The 21907-nt window shown below is 43.6% G+C and overlaps 2 protein-coding genes across 4 annotated transcripts in view; one reads left to right on the plus strand and one right to left on the minus strand.

Annotated features, from left to right (window-relative positions):
- TM2D3 (TM2 domain containing 3) overlaps positions 1-21907 on the minus strand; it is an 82189-nt gene that overhangs the window by 41988 nt on the left and 18294 nt on the right. The window contains exon 1 of one of the 3 annotated variants that reach the window (XM_078771704.1): positions 498-636. The exons of 1 other annotated variant lie outside the window; for it this stretch is intronic. In XM_078771704.1, coding sequence (XP_078627830.1) covers positions 498-573 — 76 coding nt within the window. In that variant the 5' untranslated portion in view covers positions 574-636. Of the gene's footprint in view, positions 1-497; positions 637-21907 lie in introns of those variants that run through there. One more of the 3 variants, XM_078771705.1, reaches the window with a different exon arrangement.
- LOC137421220 (neuroplastin) overlaps positions 1416-21907 on the plus strand; it is a 28094-nt gene continuing 7602 nt past the window's right edge. Inside the window, exons 1-6 of the mRNA XM_068107049.2 lie at positions 1416-1690; positions 2121-2316; positions 9628-9719; positions 9850-9989; positions 12833-13109; positions 18042-18060. Of these exons, the coding sequence (XP_067963150.2) occupies positions 1609-1690; positions 2121-2316; positions 9628-9719; positions 9850-9989; positions 12833-13109; positions 18042-18060 (806 nt within the window). The 5' untranslated portion in view covers positions 1416-1608. The remainder of the gene's footprint in view (positions 1691-2120; positions 2317-9627; positions 9720-9849; positions 9990-12832; positions 13110-18041; positions 18061-21907) is intronic.

Genomic DNA, 21907 nt, shown 5'->3' on the forward strand with positions numbered 1-21907 from the left:
AAACTGATAAAGGATCCACGGTACGTACAGTACAATCACAATAATTACACTGTACGAAGGTTCCTCGGTACGTACAGTACAACCACCAAACAATCACAATAATTACACTGTATAAAGGATCCACGGTACGTACGTACATACAGTACAACCACCAAACCTTCAATCACAATACTTACACTGTATAAAGGATCCTCGGCACATACAGTACAACGACGAAACCTTCAATCACAATAATTACACTGTATAAAGGATCCACGGTACGTACAGTGCAAGCACCAAACAATCACAATAATTATACTGTATAAAGGATCCTCGGCACATACAGTACAACGACGAAACCTTCAATCACAATAATTACACTGTAGAAAGGCTCCTCGGTACGTACAGTGCAACCACCAAACAATCACAATAATTACACTGTAGAAAGGCTCCTCGGTACGTACAGTGCAACCACCAATCACAATAATTACACTGTATGAAGGCTCCATGGTACGTACCACTTAACATGAGGATGAGGACGGAATGTAATAAACAAAAGCTCCACCAAAGCCGCCATCCCCAACTCGGCCCCATATTGCCTGGCTCTCTCAAAGAGTCAAAGTACGATTTGACCGTTGACGGTTGGTCGGGGGTCGGGCGGTTACTTCGTTTATTAATGTTCGTAACAGCCTGATTTTTTGTAACAGCCTAAAACTTACTAATATCGTAAACGACGTTATTTTAAAAATCACTTTAACAAGTCAATTTTTTTACATTCATTTTTTTTTTTGGTTTACAGGAAGAGTGTGAAGCGCTCACAGTGTAACATTTGAGAAGCCGTAAAAGCGCCATCTCACTACTCCCCAAAAATATGTCACTCGAGTAACCCGTAACTTTTACAGAGTGGGAAGAAAATTACAAAACGTGAACAGGACAATGTTTATGGGCGAAACGCGCCTGATTAAATCTTAATGACACGTTATAAAGAGTCACAATAATGAAATACACGACCTATTTCAAACCTCTTCTTCTACAAACCTCCAGCCCCACTATCCTACCGTTGTAGTACCCGTTTCTGTCTCCTTCCTGTACAAATACAAAATCTTGGTATCATTTAATATCTGGGTATTATTAAAATAAAAAAATTAAAAGTCCAACCATCCGAGCTGTTGAAACAATATGCACACCTTAAAGAGTTAGAGACGGGAGTAGAGTTAGCCTACATAACAAACAGCTTCACTCGTTTCCAATTTGATTGGAATAGTAAATAGAAGAGATTTTTAGAGGTGAGTAAATACAAACAATAAATCAAAACAGAGGATTCTCCCTGCTGGGACCATACAGGTTGCTTATGCCTTAATATGGCAAATTAAATAATTGTTATATATATATTTTTTGGAAATGGCCGAACGTATAAAAAATGTTATTTTTTTTTCAATGTCAGAAATACACGTCACGAGGCTTTAAACAACATTAGTCGGAAGTGACCGGGACCGCGCACATACATAAGGGTCGTGACTCGTGAGTCGTGACCTTTCATTGCGCGCTCTGAACGAAATCGGCGGCCTGTGACACGCAGGGTCGGGCTCGCCTCTACGTTTGGGGTGTTCATATTACGACGTGATCGCCATGAAGATGCACGCAGTGTACTGGATGACGATGGCCATGGCGGCGATACTCGTCACTCTCGGTGTATCTGGTACATTGGCAGGTGAGATGAGTAGGTACCAATGTTCAACTGGGCTTCGGGTCTGTACAAGCGATTACGGATTAGTCCTGGGCTTCGGGTCTGTACAAGCGATTAGTCCTGTTCTGGGTCCATAAGTTTGGTAAACCTAAACGATTTCATTATTCTTGTGTTCTGGGTCCATAAGTCTGTTAAACGATTGTGCATTCGTTTTTTGTTTTTGGTCCATAAGTGTTAAACGGGTTGATTAGTCTTTTGTTCTGGATCCATGAGTCAAACTTGTTCATTCATCTTGTGTTCTGGCTCCATAAGTCTGGTAAACTATTCATTAGTCTTGTGTTCTGGGTCCATGAGTCTGTTAAATGATTGTTCATTAATCTTGTTTTCTGGCTCCATAAGTCTGGTAAACTATTGTTGTGAATTCTTTTTTTTTTTTTCCCCCCATCACATGCAGATTTTTCTGTTGAGCCAAAGCCAGAGACTTTCTACATCGGTAACTTGGGTAACTCTACTTTGCTGCTAAGCTGTTCTGTTCATGGCAACGTGAGCTCGGCATCTGCGCACTGGGAGTGGGAGAAGAGCACGAATAACGTGAAGGAGAATGTGAAAGGAGGTCCCTTGAGTTCTTCATGGAACTACACGGAGTTCAGGTTAAAGTTTATTTTCGTACTTTTATTCGTGTAAACTGTAATGACTGTTGTTACAAAAGGAAGATGGGCCATGGACTATGAATGGTGGTCACCTTGCGGTGATGTGTGCTCGAATGCAGGTGGCAGTAGTGTACAGTATTAACTAGAACGGCACGCACTCTGTAGAGTACATACCTCGGCCAGGTTACACATACCTTGGCCAGGTTACACATACCTCGGCCAGGTTACACATACCTCAGCCAGGTTGTAACCACTGATGGCCCAGATCTGAACCAAAATCTAATCTGCTTGTTCTTGTCACCGAACCAACTCCTCCACCAAGTTTTGTCATAACTCGTAAACAACCTGTTGAGATATCGTGCTATGTATCATTTTGGCTCAATCTCGCAATGGTGATTAATCAGGTATAAACATTTGAGTATCATTCCAGTCAAACACCCAAACTTTCCACCCAATTTCGTCCAAATCCTTTTGACATGTCCTGCTCACATACGGACAAACAGATACTGGACAGCTGTGGAAACGTAATGTCTGTCCACCCTAGGTGGCAAAGGTAAGAATTGAATTCCAAGCTTCTTCAACCTGAGTCAGTTATTGGAGAATGAACATAATCTCTATTAGGTAATCATAAAAAAAAAACTATGTGGGTCAGTAATGACCGAGGGAGGGGGTAATCTGCCTATCCCATCACCTGATCTGGTCCACACATGGTTGACGCATCGTGGGTGACTCATTGAACCTTGGGGCAACTTGGGATGGGAGCGACAATTTGTTATAAAAGGGCTTCTGACTGAACATAGGGGAGGCAGCCGCGATGGGGACGCGTGTGCGTGCCGGGGTTTTAACATCGGTAGGGCCTCACTTGAAAGGTATTATGTGACTGAGCCCAACGGTGCAGAGTCTGATCCAGAATAGCCAGGTGGTGAGGTGGGTTAGCAAAAGGTGAGGTGCTTGATTTATTTTGAACAATTCCCACTGATTTTTACCGTAGTGGGGAGAAATCCCTGCTGGTTCCTGACAAAACCTTGCTTCCAAAATGATGCATCATTTAATTGAAGTTGAAGCTGAAGGGAAAGGTGTATGCTGCAATTGCTGCATGTGTGAGAAGTGTTATGATTTATGGGAGCGAGACATGGGTAATGAACGTAGAGCAGCAACGAAGGCTGGAAAGGGTGGAAATGCGAATGGTTCGGTGGATGTGCGGAATATCGTTGAGAGAGAGAGGAAGACAAATGATGAATTGCGGAAGATGATGGGAATAGATCCTGTGATTGATGCTGTGAAGAGGAACAGGTTGAGATGGTTTTTTCATGTGTTGAGGAAGGATGAAAGTGACTGGTTGAGAAGAGTGATGGAAATGAATGTAGAGGACAGGGAAGACCGAGAAAGACTTGGCCAAAGATGGTGGAAGAAGAAATGTGGGAAAGGGGGTTAACATGGGGAGATGCAGAAAATAGGGCAAAATGGAGAAGATTGTCATGGGGACCGCAAGGCTAACCCCACTCTAGCAGGGAAAATGGCCTTAAAATGCCTGTTTGTTGCGGCTCCAAGCATGGATTGGTGCTCGTACACGTAAATTGAAAGCTTCGAGCTTCGAGCAGCGTGCAGCAACCTCAAGTTGCAGACGTGCCAAGTTACACAACTGATAAGATTATTCAGTATCTCGCATACGATGTAGATCACAATGTCAGAACCCTTTATAGGTGGAATACCTTCCATGCAATGGGTATCATTCCTGCTATCATACCTGGAACGACCTGTGCCAAAAGTCTCACTGAAGAGAACAAAAGAGCAGTTTGTATGCATCAGCATCCATTTATTCAAAAGCCAAGTTGGTGGTCTGGCACCACTGGTCTACAACGAACTTGTGGACTTCAAAATACAAGAGCCATCGTTCTGGATTGATCTACCCTGGAAAATATTAACTACTTCATTCTCCAAGGTTTGGATGGTCTGGAATGTTGCAAATGTTTCAGAAGGGAAACTGTCCAGGAAAGTACTGAATGATTGGCATGCACCCATGTGACATGTCATGCATGTACTGTATACAAGCATTACTATGGCATATCAATCATGACATTTGATTAGCTGTTATGGTGGAAGGGTCTGATATTGCAACTGGTGTCATGACAGGTACTTTGGTTAATGTTGACCAGGTCAAGCAAGTTGGGGGCAACATGGAGAATGACCTTGTTGACAATATACATGATCTTTCATTCCAAAAAAAAGAAGCAGTAACCGTTGGAGGACGACAGTGAAAATTAACGATGAAATGCAAATGTGCAAAGTGACCCTCGGTTGTTATTTCAGAGACTGAATATTGTTGGGAAAATGTGTGAAGATCCAGCATTATTATTCAAATCTGATCTCGGCAGTTTCCCACTATCACTTTTGGACTCTCCACCCTTCCCAAGACAAGTGGATAAACCAGTTGAGCAACTGCCTGGAAAAGGGTGAGCTGTGCGATTGATCCTGCCGGAGGGGATGCAGATGTCCTGATTGTTCAGACAGCTCTGGAATCTGTTAAATGCATCAACACCATTTTATTTGGTGATGACACAGGCCTGCTAATTCTGCTCTTACCATGTGGACATGGATGCCAATGATGTCTTCCAGCCCGAACCAAACCTGAATGTGAAGAAAAGTAGACGTTTTGGACTATGAAGAAAATAGATTGTATTGTGATAAATGTTTCAACCAGCCCATGCAAGACACATTGGAGGATGTTGTTGCAGGTGCAGAAAAATCACGTGTGTCTATAGTGGAACCTCCAATGAAGTGATTGACGTACAAGCGATTATGGGAAATGGTCATCTTCACCCAGGAAACTATGAGTGAAGACTGATTGATGGACACTTGCTTCCTGTACAGACCTGTGTGCACCCTCAGCTCTCACTCCCCCACCACATACCCTCCCAGATCCTCCTGTGTTCCTGCTCCTCCATGAGCCTCGGTACTGTATGTATATAATTTTTTTTTACCATCATCTAGGTACACATGGTCATCTCCGGTGAGTCCACCAAAACCTTAGCACTCATGATGAACAACAATAGCTGGCTGGAATCATTCCATGAGCTTCTTGAATTGTTCAATGCAGATCCAACTCGCTTTAATGCTTCTTTGATAATTGGTAAAATGTTTCCTCTCACGTGATCCTGAAGCCAAACCGAAATCCATGCAATGGAAGCATCCACTGCTTCTATATACAGCACAAGGCTGCGGGGTATCACAGGTGACTGAGGGTGTGGTTGTGCCGCTGATGCACAGTACCCTCTATGGATTAGGGCAGGAATTCAGAATTTGGCCATGGTGCTGGCGATAGCTGACCCACTCTTCACGAAGAATTTATCTTATATCTTAAACTTAATCTTAAGTTCTAAGAATGGAATCTTAAACGTCCGGCAACCTGTCAGCAGACGAAACGCCCAGTTTATTGTCCATCTGGGGGATTGATCGATGGCAGTATATTGCTGGCCCGAGATTCTAGCCCAAGCTAAACAAATCGCATGGGGTGAGGGCTGGCGAACGAGGGGCCAGGGCATATTGGTTGAATTGTGACCCATCCACCATTCGGGAAAAATCTGAGTCATTCACTCGCTGACCTGGATACCCCAGTGGGCATGTGATTTTATTTATTTATTTTTTCTTGTGGGGCTTTCTTAAGGGCTTGGAGAAACTAGTCGGAATGTGGCAGAGTGGTCTTGGAGTATCGCAAAATGATGCACTTAACTGCTTCAAAATTGTGGAAACTACATCGAAATTCACAACTAGTTTTGTACATTTCTGAATTCAACATTTTTTTACATAAAAACGTGAAATATATACCTCATAGGAAAAAAGCCCTTAAAAAATGATGGGTTGGAACTGGAACAGTGACATGCAGCCTCATGAGCATGCCGAAGTCTGGGCCGAGTCAGGTGTGGTTATATCTTCTTTATTTATTAGACATCCTACGGCCGTAAATGAACACGTTTTACTCTGCGCGTGCGTTGCACATCACGTGCAGTGAATTTTACCTCCCTGCACCTTGTATTTATTACTAGCAGAAGTACCCGGCATTGCCGGGCGGGGGAGGGGAACGGGGGGGGGGGGGGGGAGCGAGCCCCTAGGCAAAGCGAGCGTTTTTTTTTTTTTCATAGCGATTTTTTTTGTCATAGCGTCATAGCCATTTTTTTTTTCATAGCGGTCATAGCGTCATAGCGTTTCATAGCGTCATAGCGATTTTTTTTGTCATAGCGGTCATATCGTTCATAGCGTCATCACGTGATCGCTCTGAGCGAATCAGCGCCCACCTGCTCTGATTCCGTTGATTCCGTGCGCTGAAATGCGCTGAGGTAAATATGAATAAAAAATATGGATCGTCAAATATTTTGAGTTCGGCCATGTTCGTCCCATGCTCAATGGCCATGTCTATGTCAAATATCAAGCACGTAAGCCTCTCCGTTTAGGAGTCTATCGGTATTACACACACACACACACACACACACACACACACACACTGTGTTTTATATATATAGATTTAAAACAAACAAAAAAAAAAACATTTCTGTACACCAACCTTGAGGCTCAGTTTGCAAGCCACCATCTGCAATTCCAATAGAAAAGACATAATTACTTTTTTATGTAAAACGTTTTTCGAGCTTGTTTTATCCTCAAAAATATAGAACGTGAGTGACGGTTCACTTGTACTGTAGTGAACACAATCGTGTTGAAAGATTGGCCTTTAAAACCTACCCTCATGAAGGGGGACAGACATCTGTACAAACACAAACTGACCCTTTATATCGTAGATTCCTGTAAATATTTTTTGATTTCGTCTCTCAACAACAGAATTACAGGGGTTCAGAACTGAGAGATCAATGGGCCTGGCACACCTCTAGATGTATTAAATGGTCCTTCCTGGCTCTTCCCAGATGTCAGTTTGACTCGCTTAAAATGCAACTCCACTGACTTTAAAAAGCAGATGTCATCTGACAAAGTTAGCTTGTGCATGCCTTCTGATTCTGTACCCTCTACAGCTTTGCTTATTCCACCTTCTTTTGAGAACAACTTCAACGTCTTGGCAAAAAAGTCCAAGTCACCCAAACCGGCAACATCAATTGGGGTTTTGCAAAAAAACTCACCCCATTAAAACTATAAACCCTTTAAAATCCTTTACGTTTACCCAGCCAAAGCAAAGTTTGAGTTCTGTATTGGCGATTCAAAAATGAGAGCAATGAGACAGCTAAAGTCTTGTGAAGGAATATAAAGGCCTCCAGCTGTTTTGCTGTGACATTTAATTTGGCACTAGAAGAATCTTAACCAAGATTATGGAGTTATTAGTGATCTGTAACACCAGGTCCAATGTCAAGTGGCACCCTTGCACTTTTTTTCAAATAACTGACAATTTTCTCTAAAAATAAGTTGTAAAATTGACAAAACTATTTGACCTCCACAATTATTTATTTCACCGTTAATATTACAGAACCTTTGTTTTTGATTCAGAACTTAATATATCCTTTTAAATCAGAAAAGAAAAATAAATGGCATTGACAAAATTATTGACACCCGAGACTTAATATTTAATAGCACAGACTTTGGACAAAATAACTGGTCAAGCGCTTCCTATAGCCATGAATGAGCTTCCTCCACCTCTCTACTGGGACTTTGTCCCACTCTTCTTGTGTAAACTGCTCCAGTTCTCCCAGATTTGAAGGGTACCTTCTCCCAACTGCTGTTTTCAGATCTCCCCACAGGTGTTCAATGGGATTTAGATCTGGACTCATTTCTGGCCACTTCAGAACAGTCCAGTGTTTTGTCTTGAACCATTCCTGGGTGCTTTTTGAAGTGTTAGGGGTCATTGTGCTGCTGCAAGACCCATGACCTTTGACGGAGACCCAGCTTTCTGACACTGGGTTCAACATTGCACTCAAATTCCTTGGTAATCTCCTGATTTCATGATACCGTGCACACATTCAAGGTACCCAGTGCGAGAGGCAGCACAGCAACCCCAAAACATCACTGAACCTCCTCCATGTTTGATTGAAGGGAAGGTGTTCTTTTCTTTGAAGGCTTCATTTTGTTTTCTGTAAACATAGATGATGTGCTTTACCAAAAAGCTGTAATTTGGTCTCATCTTTCCATAGGACATTCTCCTGCAAGGATTTTGGCTTGTTCAGGTGTGTTTTGGCAAACCTCAGTCAGGCATTCTCAGCAGTGGGATCTTCCTGGGTCTCCTACTATAGAACCCCCTTCCATTGAGTTGGCGATGGATGTTGCGAGTTGAAACTGTCATACTTTGTGTCTGAAGGTCAGCTTGAATCTGTTTGGCAGTTTATCGAGGTGCTTTCTCCACCATTCGAACAATCCTTCACTGCAATCTTTGATCACGCTTTCTCTTGCGGCCACGTCCAGGGAGGTTGCTACAGTGCCATGGGCCTTAAACTTCCTGATAACATTGCGTATGGTGGACACAGGTGTGCCAGGCCATCAAGGTCTCTGCAGATGGACCTGTAGCCTTGAGATTGTCCATGCTTGATGACAATCTTGTCTGACCTCAGACAATTCTCTGGTTTTCTTTCTTTTCTCCATGCTCATTGCGGTACACAGTGACACAAAACAGCAGAATGACTCCTTTTTCCCCATTCAAACTGGTTGAATGAGTGATTTTTATAATGCAGGCACCTGCAACTCACCACAGTTGAGTTCGAATCCAAAGTAAAGGAGAATCACCTGCTTGAAATCTAGTTATTTCAAACAACTTATAAAAGGTGCCAATAATATTGTCTGGGCCATTTTAGGATTTCTTTGTGGAATAAGCTGATATTTAGTATTTTTTTTTCCAGCTTTTTTGTTTTGTTCCAATGCAAACCAAAGAAATACAAATGTGGATACGAAAATATTTTTAATTTCAACAATTTTCTGGAAGAAATGGTGCATTATTTGAAAAAAGTGCAAGGGTGCCAATATTTTTGGGCACAACTGTACAAAGCATGAACAACCTTTGCTGTGAATATAACTGAGCGTATAAAACTGAGGCATTCCTCCTTGGGCAATTGCACTGGGTAATGCTAAATGGTATTTCCACACACTTTTAAACTCATTGCCTCGTTTGATCAGTGGATGAAATGGTCAGTTTTCTGTAAACATAATTATTGTGGCATTATTTCTGCTCTGGGAGCTGTGCTGATGTTTCTTGAGAGGAATGCAGATGATAAATGGTACATGTACAGGTTACTCAAGTACCTCATAATTTATTTCTTTTTGTTCGCAGGCATATGTGGTGGTGTTTTCAGCCAAATGTTGTTGTGAATTATGCTGTGTTTGTGCCAGGATTGAGAAGGCAACCGCCAATGACTCTGGAATATATACATGTGTCGTGAAGTCTGCCAAAGGAGTAAAAAGTGCCAATATCTCAGTGTTTGGTAAGTTTTGGTGCTGGTAAGGTCGGCGAGTATCTTTAGAACCCATTAAAAAAAGAACTCGTCATTTTGCAGTTGGAATATTATAAGGATAATAGGTTTTGCTTGTAACTGGTTGCTTTCCTCCTTGCAGCTGCACCAGAAATGACCCAAGAACACAAGAAGCATTATGAGAGCCGGAGCGAGGGCGAAAGTGCAATTCTGAAATGCAGCTGCGTCGGTTACCCTCAAGCAGAATGGACGTGGTACAAGTTGGTCGACAATAAGTACGAGGTAATCAGAATGTGGGAATTTTCAACCTTTCATATCACCGGATTACCCAATGCGATGACCGCTGATCGAGTTCCTCCACTTGGGGAGAAAGCAGAATTAAACTATGGATCAAGACATTAAGTGAAGATTAAGTTTTAACTGTGGTCTCGCAACTTGAATTCTGTTTTTTTAATTGTCTGCTCTTTCAAATTTTGTTCAATCTTTGAACCAATTAGACTTGATGTATGTTTATAAACGTTCTGGCTGTATATTTTGTGAAGAAGGCATACATATATGGGGGAGGAGGAGGGGAGAGTACACATCTGTGTGTGTGTGTGTGTGTGTTCGCATGATAATGTAAAGTGCCACGAGGGTCTTTAACTCTGCTTAATGGGGCTATATGACTCCTTTATTATTATTATATATGTATACATTGTATATTTGTATTATTGTATTATCCCTGGTGTTGGGCTAGCGGCTAGGGTGCTGGCTTAGGATCCTAGGATCCTGGGTTCGAATCCCGGTCGATTGCTGAATTAACGCCAGCGGGGTTGACTCAGCCTGTCATCCTTCCGAGGTCGGCTAATTGAGTACCAGTTCACTGGTAATTCCCTGTTTGTCGTTAAAGGCGGCAAAAAGGGTTGGCGTCAGGAAGGGCATCCGGCCGTAAAACATTGCTTCAAAAAGGGGACCGAAAAACAACAACCACGGTTCCCGAAAAAGGCCAACCCCCGCTTTGTGGGGAAAAATGGCCTCTAAAGGTGGTTATATATTTATATATATATATGTATATATATATATACATTGTATATTTGCTTTTTATCATCTGTGGAAGGTTACTGATCATCAAGTTTGTCCCTGTAGCTCTGGGGAGGCTTGTACCTGTTGTTGGGTTAATTTCTACAATTGGTGCCGCAATTTTTTGGAGTTTTGAGGAAAGATTACTCAACCCACAGGAGTACTAAACCATCATTTTTTTTTTCTTTATACACTCTAAGTCACCGGCGATCTTGATCACCGGCGACGCGACATTATGAAAGTGAAATACGAGTGTGAAACGATAAGCAGAATATTCGGGACGTCATTAAAGAGTGAAATGTTACCAAAGTCAGTGTGCCGCCGCTCAGCGCATTTCACAATGTGCAATCATTTCTGAATTGTGGAAGCATTGTTCGATCAGCCTCTTGCGTTCGTGACATCTCGTGATTGTGATAATCGTCCTCTGCGTGGCAAATTTCCATGAAGAGCGCCTTTTGGAAACTCAAAGATTGGTGTTTAAGGACGGGGGGTGGGGGGGGGGGGGGGTGGGGGTTGCTCCCTTGATTTAAGGAAAAACTTAAGGACATGGAACCATCCTCATATTAAAAGGCGTCCTTAAGAAGAAACTGGAGGAAATATTTAAGCAAATCCTCAAATCTTTCCTGAAGGATGTTTTATGCAACCGGGCCCTTGACCTTTAATCCAGAGGGGTAAGATTTAAATTTATATTAAATGCAGCTTGCTTGAGGCTATCTAATGAGGGCAATTTCATTCCGATTGGACAAACCTTCGTCGGATTATGGTGAGAAAATGTTAAAATGGCGATAATTAGGTCATGTCAGCTTAAAATTATGTACAGGTCAAAAAATTATAAGGTCAACCCCACATACTCGATATTCATATAGATGCCAAATCTCGTTCGGAAAGTACCAGTTGGGTTCAGCCAAGATAGTTTGGAAATCGATGCAGTTTGGCAACTTAGAGAGTGTATATAATATTTAAAAATATTTTCGTCCGGAATTATGTTTTCCCATGCAACATATAACAAGCATCATTTAAAATCACGTGTTCTTGCTTTCAGCCACCTCTTCCTATCCCTAATCTGATTGGTTGCCAAGCATAGCAATGGCACCTAAGTATTTCCTCAACATAAGGAAATTCTTCATTAAGGATTCAGTGTACCTTAAGGTAAATCTTTCCATAAGGATGAGGGAATGTCATGCAACCGGGTCAAGGTCTTGCACTGAGTACTAAATCACCATTTAGGGGTTTTTTTTTTTTTTTTTCTGCCAATTTCCGAGCTCTGGCTGGGACTTACAGAATGAAATTTGCATTAATAATGGGAATAAAAAATATGTGGGTTTGAATTTTTTGACCTTGACCCTGAATTTTAAGGTCATGACCTAATTAATAATTTTAACATTGTTCATAAATCGACTAAGGGTTGTCCAATCAGAATGAAATTGCCCTCTAAATAGCCTAGATCAAGGAGCATTTATGCTTGCTTTACATCATATCCCTCCAGGTTAAAGGTCAAGGAAGGTCAAATGGTGGTCTGAATAAATGTTTTTTTTTGTCATCGCTCAATTTTGCCAATGCGGAATCTCAGACTGCTTGACCTTCCAAGATGTAGTGTACTTGTACTGATGTGCACTTGATTTAATTTGTGTGCTTGACCTACCTTTTTCGGATTGTGACCTAATTAACAAAACACATTTTTGATCACAACTTGAATAATTTTCAATTTTTCATGTTTAGTTTTATGGGTAGATTTTAGATGGGGACACATTTTCTTAATCTCCACTGTATCCCTAAATGTTGAAGTCACGGTCATGTGGTGGTCCGCAAAAATATGGCCATCATTGGATCACAGGCCGAGGGTAAGTTGCGGGTAATCACCAAGGGTAAGCCTCCCCCGGTCAGGGCAGGCTTACCCTTGGTGATCGATTTGTGATCACAGATATCTAGTTTCTTTTCATTTATTTATTTTCAATTTCCTGAGCTGGAGCTGGTTTCCTGAGTAAATAAGACAAAAGGTTTCTGTGATGTCACAGCAGCTGTAATGCTAAGCAGTCACTGATGTGTGTTTTGTATTCCTCTTCAAGCTCGTGGATTTAAACATGAGCCACGTGACTGTGCGCACTGATGGCGCGTACACTCATCTTGCTTTCGACGACACTGAGAAGGAGCGTGACTCAGGCAATTACTCATGCAAGGCCAAGAATTACCATGGAGAGGCCAGTGAATCCATCATGCTACGTGTACATCGTCGCATGGATGCAGTCATTGTTTTTCTCATCATTGTTGCTGAGGTTGTCATACTTATTGTGATCATTTTCATATACGAGAAGTATTCCAAGAAGCGCCAGCTGACCCAGGACGGTAAGGAAGTGTCTACATGGGAATAAGTAATGCAAGATTGCTTTTAATGTGGGAGAGATGGTACCAGAAGGTGCTACAAGTGTTGTATGAGTCTTGCATCTGATGGATGGGAACCAAAGCCAGATGTTCTAACATTTCAAAAGGGCAAGACTTTGGTACTTTGTACTTTGTTTCCCGTGGCAAGACTTTGTATTTTGGCAGTACATTGGTAAAACTCCCTGCCTGTAGATTAAAACCAGTTATGTAAAGTGATGAGTGAAAAGGTATGATGACGGTGATGTCGGATTCAATTGATTAATTAAAATGGTAATTATTATTTTTATTTTTTTTGTATACAAGATCGAGGCTCGGGAAAGAGCGAACATTAATCACACAAAGACAAACCGACACATAAAACATATAACATCGAGAGCGGTAGACAAGATGGGGAGAGAGGGGGAAGGACACAAACACAACGTTTGAGAGCAGGGACCGAGAGACATGGAGACATCGAGAGGGCGACGGTTTTGGGGGTGTGGGGCATGGGAAGGGGGGGGGGGGGTGGGAAAGGTATAACACATATGGACACTGCCAGGACTTCCAGGAAAGAAGTTGGAATTTCAAACAAGGTGGATCTGGGGTGAATTAGTGGGGGTAGAAAAGATCAAGGTTTTGGATGGGGGAAGATAAGAGATGGTGGTGAACAGCTGTCTTAAAGACCTGGAGGGAGGAGTGGGATTGAAGGGAGTGAGGGAGTTTGTTCCAGAGGTGGGAGAAAAGAGGAATGAAAGAGTGAAGGTGAGCAGAGAGCCGAGATTTCGGCAGTTTAACCATCAGAGGGTTGCTGGCAGATCTTGTGCGACCTGTAGGAATATTTGGGGGACAGAGCACAGAGAGCTGGGGGTGCAAGGCCGGAGAGGAGTCGGTAGAAGACAAAGACCACCTACCTGCCTGCGGTGAGTGAGTGAAAGGCCCTAAGAGATAGCTTCATCGCGGGAAATTCCAATAATTCTGAAAGCTTTGGTTTCAACAGCGTGAAGCCGAGCTAGGTGTGAGGCAGGAGCACCGGCCCATAAGGGAGAACAGTATTCCATTGAGCTGCGGATGAAAGCCTTGTATGTGGTGAGATCAGGTGTGCTGAGGAAGGACTTCACACGACGGAGGATGCCCAGTCAGCGACTGGCTTTGGAGGCCAGCTTGGAAATGTGGTTTTCCCAAGAAAGATCATGGCAGATAGTGAGACCCAAAAGCTAGAGCGACAGAACTTCTTGGAGAGGATTGTTGAGAAAGTAGATGGGAGGGTTGTCCAGTCGATCTTTTCGGAGAGACATAGTAAGAGTGTGAGATTTGTCAGGATTGAAAGACATGTTCCACTTGTTTGACCAGTCTGATTTTGTCCAAGTCTTCAGAGAGTGAGGAGGCTGCAGACTGCTGATCTGAGGGAAGAGGAATGGAGCGGCAGAGAGTGGAGTCATCAGCAAAGAGATGCAGAGGATTTTCCAGAGAGTCAGAGAGATCATTGATGAAGACCAGAAAAAGCACAGGGCTCAGAACACTGCCTTGGGGAACTCCAGCCTGAACAGGAAGAGGAGATGAGAGAAACCCATTCAGGGCCACACGACGACAACTAGAAAGGAAGTCCGCCAGCCATGCGTGGAGATTTCCATGGATACCAAAGGAGGAGAGTTTGGTGAGCAGAGCGGGGGTGCCAGACCGCATCGAAGGCACGTGATATGTCGAGGGAGACAGCTCTAATTTCCTGTTTGGCATTGAGGACCTCCATCCATTGTTGAGACAGAAGCAGCATGTCCAGAGTAGAGTGACCTGGTCTGAAACCAAATTGATGATCAGAGATCAAGCCATTGGAGAAGAGGAAAGATTTCATATCCGAAGCAATGATGGATTCCATGACTTTGCTGATAATTGGGAGAAGGCCGATTGGTCTGTAGTTGCTAGGATCTGTTTTTGCACCTTTTTGTGCAAAGTGGTGATGTTGGCTGATTTCCAAGCAGATGGCAGTTGACCTTGAGCAAAAGAGAGGGTGAAGAGAACAGAGAGAGGGTGAGATAGAGCGCCAGAGCAGGATTTTAGGACCCGTGGGCTGATGCCGTCGGGTCCAGTTGCAGAATCAGACGCGAGGGTTGACAAACTTGTCCACCTTCTCAGGAGGAAAGGACACGGAGTCCAGGAGCAGCTGGGACGACTGGGTATGGTGGGTACAGAGAGGGATGGGTTTGGGACACAAGATTTAGAGGCAAACACAGAGTTGAGGCATTCAGCTTTTTCACGTGCGGAGTCAGCTGTGTAGCCGTTTGAGGTGATGGAGGGGGAACAAACACCAGAAACGGATTTGACCAGACGCCACCAGGATTTGGAAGAGGGAGACAGATAAGAGTTCGGTCTTGAGAACGGAGAGATATTGTTTCCTGGCTCTCCTGAGGGTGGACACACACTTGTTTCGGGCTTTGTGAAAGGAAATGAGATTTCCTTCCGTTGGATTTACTTTCCAGGAGACGAAGGCAAGTTGTTTCTGGGCAACAGCCTCTCCACAAGATTCCGTGTACCATGGACGGGAGGAAGGGTACGACAACTGAAGACGAGATAGGATAAATCTGTGCATCAGAGAGCAATTTACTTTGGAAGAATTCCCAGGATGAGTTGATGTCAGAGGTGGTAGAGATGGGAGACCAGTCCAGATGATTGATGGCTGCTTGAAGACCGTGCCAGTTGGCCTGAGTGAAATGCCAGACTCGGCGACGCTGAGCAGGCTCCCTGAGAATGGTCAGAGAGATGTCCACTTTTACAAGGACATGATCAGATGATCCGATTGGAGCAGAAGAAGAGCAGCAGACATTTTCAGGGAAGTTGGTCATAACCAAGTCCAGAAGAGAAGATGCTCCGTTGACAGATCCGGGTCGGGAAATTGACAGATTGTGTCAGTCCCAGTGAGTCGCAGAAGTCCTTTGCTGAGGAGCCATGGCTGGTGAGAGAGGTACCCACACCCAGCGAACTGGCATGATGACAGTTGAAATCACCACATATGAGGAAGAGAGTTGGGATGAGTAGATCGAAGTTGGTCCATATTATCAGACAGCGAGATGTAGATGGAGTCATCACTGTTTGGTGGACGGTACAGCACACATATGAACAAGACGTGGGAGCGAAGGGGAAGCCGTAGCCAGAGGTATTCCTCGGGGTGAGGTGGAGAGAGTGCAGGGCGAGTGAGGAAGAGTTTTTGATAAAGATAGCAACCCCACCTCCAGGACGAGGCTCAGGTCTATCATACCGGAGGAGGGAGTAACCCGGGAGAGATACTAAGGAATCGGAGATCATGAAGGAGGAAAGTTTCTGTTAAGCAGATCACGTCTGGTTTGACAGAAGCAACCTGTATGGAGAGATCGGTTAAGTTTGAACGAAGGCCCTGGATGTTTGAGGTCCATACCGTTAATGAAGAGGAAGGGGGAGCATGGGATACAGAACAGGGGGGAGGAGGGGGAGGAGGGGTAGGGTAAGAGGTGGAAGAGGTAGGGAGAGCTGTTGAAGGTGTGTCAGATTTCAGAATAGCTCGGAGAAAGGGAAGGATGGGGCGGACAAAAGGTTTGATGGTGATTGGGTGATGCACAATGAGGTGTTATTTGAGGATGGGGAAGAGCGAGGCAGAAGGTTGGGGGAGATGGAGGTGAGTTGGAAGGGGGAAGAAGCGGGGAGGACGCTTTGAGGCGGCGGAGTGAGGGGAAATTGAGAAGAAATGAGCGTGGGGAGATTTTAAGGGGAGGGGCGAGGGCGGAGTTTGGGAGGGAAGAGACAAGGGGAGGGATTTGAAAGGGATGGGATATGGGGGAGATTTGGAGGGGTGAGGGGGTAGTTTAGGAGGGAGGGGGCAAGGGGGGAGATTTGAAAGGGATGGGTGATGGGGAGGATTAGGAGGGGAGGGGAAAGGGGGAAGATTTGAAAGGGATGGGTGATGGGGAAGATTTGGAGGGGAGGGGTTATGGGGAAGATTTGGAGGGGATGGGTGAGATTTGATTTTAGAAAGTGTACGATTAATGGGAAACGAACATTTATTGCAAAATGAGTTTCTTGTGACCGAGGTAAAAATACGTTTCAGGACGCTGGATGGAGGATGGAGTGCAGGAGAGTTTAGGGAATGTAGAAAAAAGGCACTATAGGAGATGGAAATTTTTTTTGGGATGAGTCGATTTGGTGAGCAAGTCGAAAGCAGCCTTTTAAAGAAGAAGAAGAAAAAGGTGTTATAATATATGACGGAATACATAACTTGAGGGGAAAGTGTAAACATTGAAGGTTAATAACAGTGAAAACTATCTGGGGAAATGGGGGATTTAAGTATGTCGGACGAGTATGCCAAACACCCCTCGACACAAGCTGAGGAAAGCCTTTGGCTTGCATTGGACCGGAATAGGCTGTTTTGTGGGTATTATTTTATCTTGGTTGACGAAATAGTTCATTTTTTATTTTAACATGCCATGGGGAAGGTAGCCATTTATAAACCACCTCTGGCATGCATATTGCCTCTGGCCTTTGAGTCCACTGCAGAGTGGTTGGTGTTGCTGAATTAGAGAAGATCAAATGTGTTGACGTAATGGGGAGGATTAAGCCCAAATGGCCACCTCGTGTGCCTGTGTCTCTGCACAAATATAAAAGACATTCATCGAGGTCAGAGGGATTATGAAAGAGGAGCACTTGTGTTGGAGATTGTTTCCATGCAAGGCAAGAAGGCGGCAGGACTGTTCTTTCGTAATACAATTTGGAGATGCTACGCAGCATGAGGCTGGAATTTAGAGGGATTTGTCCCTCGGCACCTTCATTGTTTCCATGTTGAATTTGCATGCATATGTTGGCCATGGCAATAGGCCAAAACATTTTACTGACTTTCATAATTATCTCCTCCTTCTCCCCCCTCTCCCCCCCTGCTGTGTACATTTGTGAATGCAGTGGATGAACCAAAGCCTTTGTAAGTATATATATATATATATAAAAATGTATATATATTCCATCCCTTTCACTTGTATCATGCTTTGTGTGTTCATATGTAGTCCCAGCAAGTTCTTGGGCCGTTAGGATCATTTACGGCATTCTCACAGAAAATGTCAGTGCTTTCCACGTTATGTAATTGTGCACTATGCCCAGCAACGGCAATTGTTTTGTATTTTTGTCTGTCACTTTAATGTTGCTGGGCATACACAGCACACTTACTGTACAGCTGTACAGTGGCCTGCAAAATTATTCACTTCGCCAAAGTTTTCACATTTTGATGTCACCTGAGCTTATTCCATGATATTTTCAAATCAAACTTCATATAAAGTCTTCACAAACTACTCCAAAGTGATAAAGCCAAAAAATGCAGATAAAATATGAATAAATTGGATTCAAAGAGAAAATAAGATGATTCTCATTTGCATACATATTCAAACCCTTTGCCATAATTAACCTGAAATCACTTCAGGAGCAAATTGTTTGAAAGGTTTGAAAGGAAACCATGTACCAAGTTTGAAATCATTAGCATTAAGAGTTTAGAAAAAAAAAGTCCAGAAAGCTGTTCTTTGCGTGATGGACTGACGGACCAACCGACGGAGTGCAAACCTATTGTCCCCTATGGTGTACACCGGTAGGGGACTAATAAGTGGAAGATGCATAAAACCACCCAGATCAGGTCACCCATCTAAACTCAGCATCAGGAAAGGGGGAAACTGGTTCAGGATGTCACTGCAAATCAAACGATGACTGAAAGATCTACAAGGCTCTGTCAGAGATGAGGGTCAGTGTTTATCAATCAACAATATCCCGTTCCTTCCACAAAGCTGGCCTCTATGGACAGGTGGCAAGAAATAAGCCATTACTGAAAAAGACGCATCTGAAAGCTCGTACGGAATTTGCACAAAAGCATCTTAAAGATACTGCAGGCATGTGTAGAAAAGTTTTGAGGTCCTGATGAGAAACTTAACTTAAACAAAAACTTAACTTTTTGGTCTAAATTCAAAGCGTTACATCTGGTGCAAACCCAACACAACACATCACACAGTCAACAACATCCCAAATGTCAAGGATGGTGGTGGCATCATGTTATGGGGCTGCTTTTCATCAGCAGGGACTGACAAGTTTGTCAGGATAGAAGGGACAATGGATAGTGCAAAGTACAGGAGAATCCTTGATGAAAACCTACTTGAGTCGGCTATGAATCTTAAAGGGCCACAGACACAGAAAATCATGTTTGGTTTAATTAATAGATATTGCTTCACTTAACACTTAATCGTCCTTTTTTTTTGAATAAATATCACTCGATTGGCCCCCGCCACCCCAAAAACGGCGATTTGATTGCTCATGTGACTGGCTACGTCATCGAGGGAATTTTTGTTGCTGCTGGTAGTTTTTAATAATGATTTTGACTATCGGAAGATTCTTGGTCAGGCAGTTATCATTGCGTGCTGAGAAACCTTTCCCTCGATTACATCACACAGGTGACATCATGAATGAACATCACGATTTTAGGGGCGGGACTCCATTACCAGCTAAAAACTACCAGCAGCAACAAAAATTCCCTCGATGACGTAGCCAGTCACATGAGCAATCAAATCGCCGTTTTTTGGGTGGCGGGGGCCAATAGAGTGATATTTATTCAAAAAAAGGACGATTAAGTGTTAAGTGAAGCAATATCTATTAATTAAACCAAACATGATTTTCTGTGTCTGTGGCCCTTTAAACTGGATAGGAGATTCACATTTATTTCAGCAGGACAATGATCCGAAGCACAAAACTAAAGCCACATTGGAGTGGCTGAATAAGAACGAAATAAATGTTATTGAGTGGCCTAGTCAAAGTCATGACTTGAACCCAATTGAACATTTATGGCGAGACTTGAAGATTGCAGTCCATTGACAATCCCCGTCAAAGTTGGTAGAACTGGAGCAATTTTCAGGTGAAAAACAGGTAAAGATTTCACCATTTCCCTGTGCAAAGCTGGTAGACACCGAGACCTATCCATAAAGATTTGTAGCAGTCGTTGATGCAAAAAGTGTGGCAAGGGTGCCCGGAGGGCGTGAATGGTGTTGGTGTCCTGTTTTCTGAGTTTGTAGACAGTGTGGTGAGTGTGACTAGAGTGAGTGATAGGTTGATGATGGTGAAAATGATGATTGAAAAGCTCTTGGTGAACGTCATCTCGGGATATGCTCCGCAGGTTGGTCGAAGCGATGAAGAGAAGGACAAGTTCTGGTGTGCGATAGAGAAGCTGATGGAAAACGTGAAAGATGAGGAAGTTGTTGTGGTAGGAGGAGACCTAAATGGACATGTGGGAAGGAGTATGGATGGTTTTGACGGAGTTCACGGGGGTTACGGATATGGTGTGAGAAATGGAGAAGGTGAAAGGATTTTGGAGTTTGCTGATGGAGCTGATTTGTTGATTTGCAATACTCAGTTCCAGAAAGAGGATAATAAGCTTGTTACATACACGTCAGGTGGGTCGACGACAACCGTTGACTACCTGATGGTGCGTAGGCGAGATAGGGGGCACCTCCGGGACACAAAGGTGATCCCGGGGGAGGAGGCTGTTTCACAGCACCACTTGGTTGTCTGCGACGTAAGGGTGAAAGGTGCGAGGAGAGCTCGGCGGGTGAAGTACCAACCGAGAATGAAGGTGTGGAGGTTGAAAGAGGTGACAGTAAGGGAGGCATTAAAAGAGAGGCTGAGTAGGGTCGAGGATGATGTGGTTGAGCTTGAAAGTATTTGGATGTCAATGAAAGCTAGTCTGTTGGGAGCCGTTGGTGAGGTATGTGGATGGACAAAAGGACCACCGAGGCACTCGGAAACATGGTGGGATGATGAAGTTGGAAAGAGGATTGACGAGAAGAGGAAGAAGTTCAAGGAGTGGCAGAAGGCGAAGGGTACGGGAGCAGAAACAGTAGAGCATGAAAGTTACAAGGCAGCCAGGAAGGCTGCAAAGAAAGAGGTAGCAAAGGCGCAGGAGGCATGTAGGAAAATGTTCGGAGAACGCTTGGATTCGAAGAGGGTCAGAAAGCAGTATTCAGGATTGCAAAGCAGATAGCGAAAGAGGTGTGATGTGATGGGGGTGAGTTGCTTGAAGGATGAAGTGGGACAAATCGTTGTCGACCCAGATGGAATTAAAGGAAGATGGAAAAGATATATGGAAATGCTGTTGAATACTGAGAAGGAAGTTGAGGAAGCAATAAAAGCAATGAAGGGTAGAAAAGCGGGAGGGCCGACGGGAGTTGTGGGAGATATGTTGAAGGCAGCAGGAAGTTGGGGCGTGAAGAGAATGACAGAGATCTGTAATCTGGTGGTGAAAGAAGGCCGCATTCCAGTGGATTGGGAACTGAGTACCCTCGTCCCTCTATACAAGGGGAAAGGTGACCCTCTGGAGTGTGGCTCGTACCGAGCGATAAAGTTATTGGAGCATGGAATGAAGGTATTGGAAAGGGTGTTGGAGAGGAGAATAAGGAAAAAAGTGAAGATCGACGAAATGCAGTTTGGATTCATGCCAGGAAGAGGAACGACAGACGCGCTTTTCATTGGGAGGCAGTTGCAGGAGAAGTACATGGAGAAGAGGAAGAAGTTGTTTCTTGGGTTTGTTGATCTGGAGAAAGCATTCGATCGGGTTCCACGCAAAGTATTGACATGGGCATTGAGGAAGTTAGGAGTTTTTTTTTGTTTGTTTGTTTGTTTTGTTTTGTATACTGAATCGAGGCTCGTGAAAGAGCTGACATTTACTTCACAAACAAATCAACCAGACAAACAAAATATATAAAAAGAGGGAGCGGAAGACAAGAGAATGGGAAGCACACAAACAC

Source organism: Myxine glutinosa, chromosome 2 (assembly GCF_964187855.1).
Source record: "Myxine glutinosa chromosome 2, kmMyxGlut1.1, whole genome shotgun sequence".
In the NCBI taxonomy this organism is placed as follows: domain Eukaryota; kingdom Metazoa; phylum Chordata; class Myxini; order Myxiniformes; family Myxinidae; genus Myxine; species Myxine glutinosa.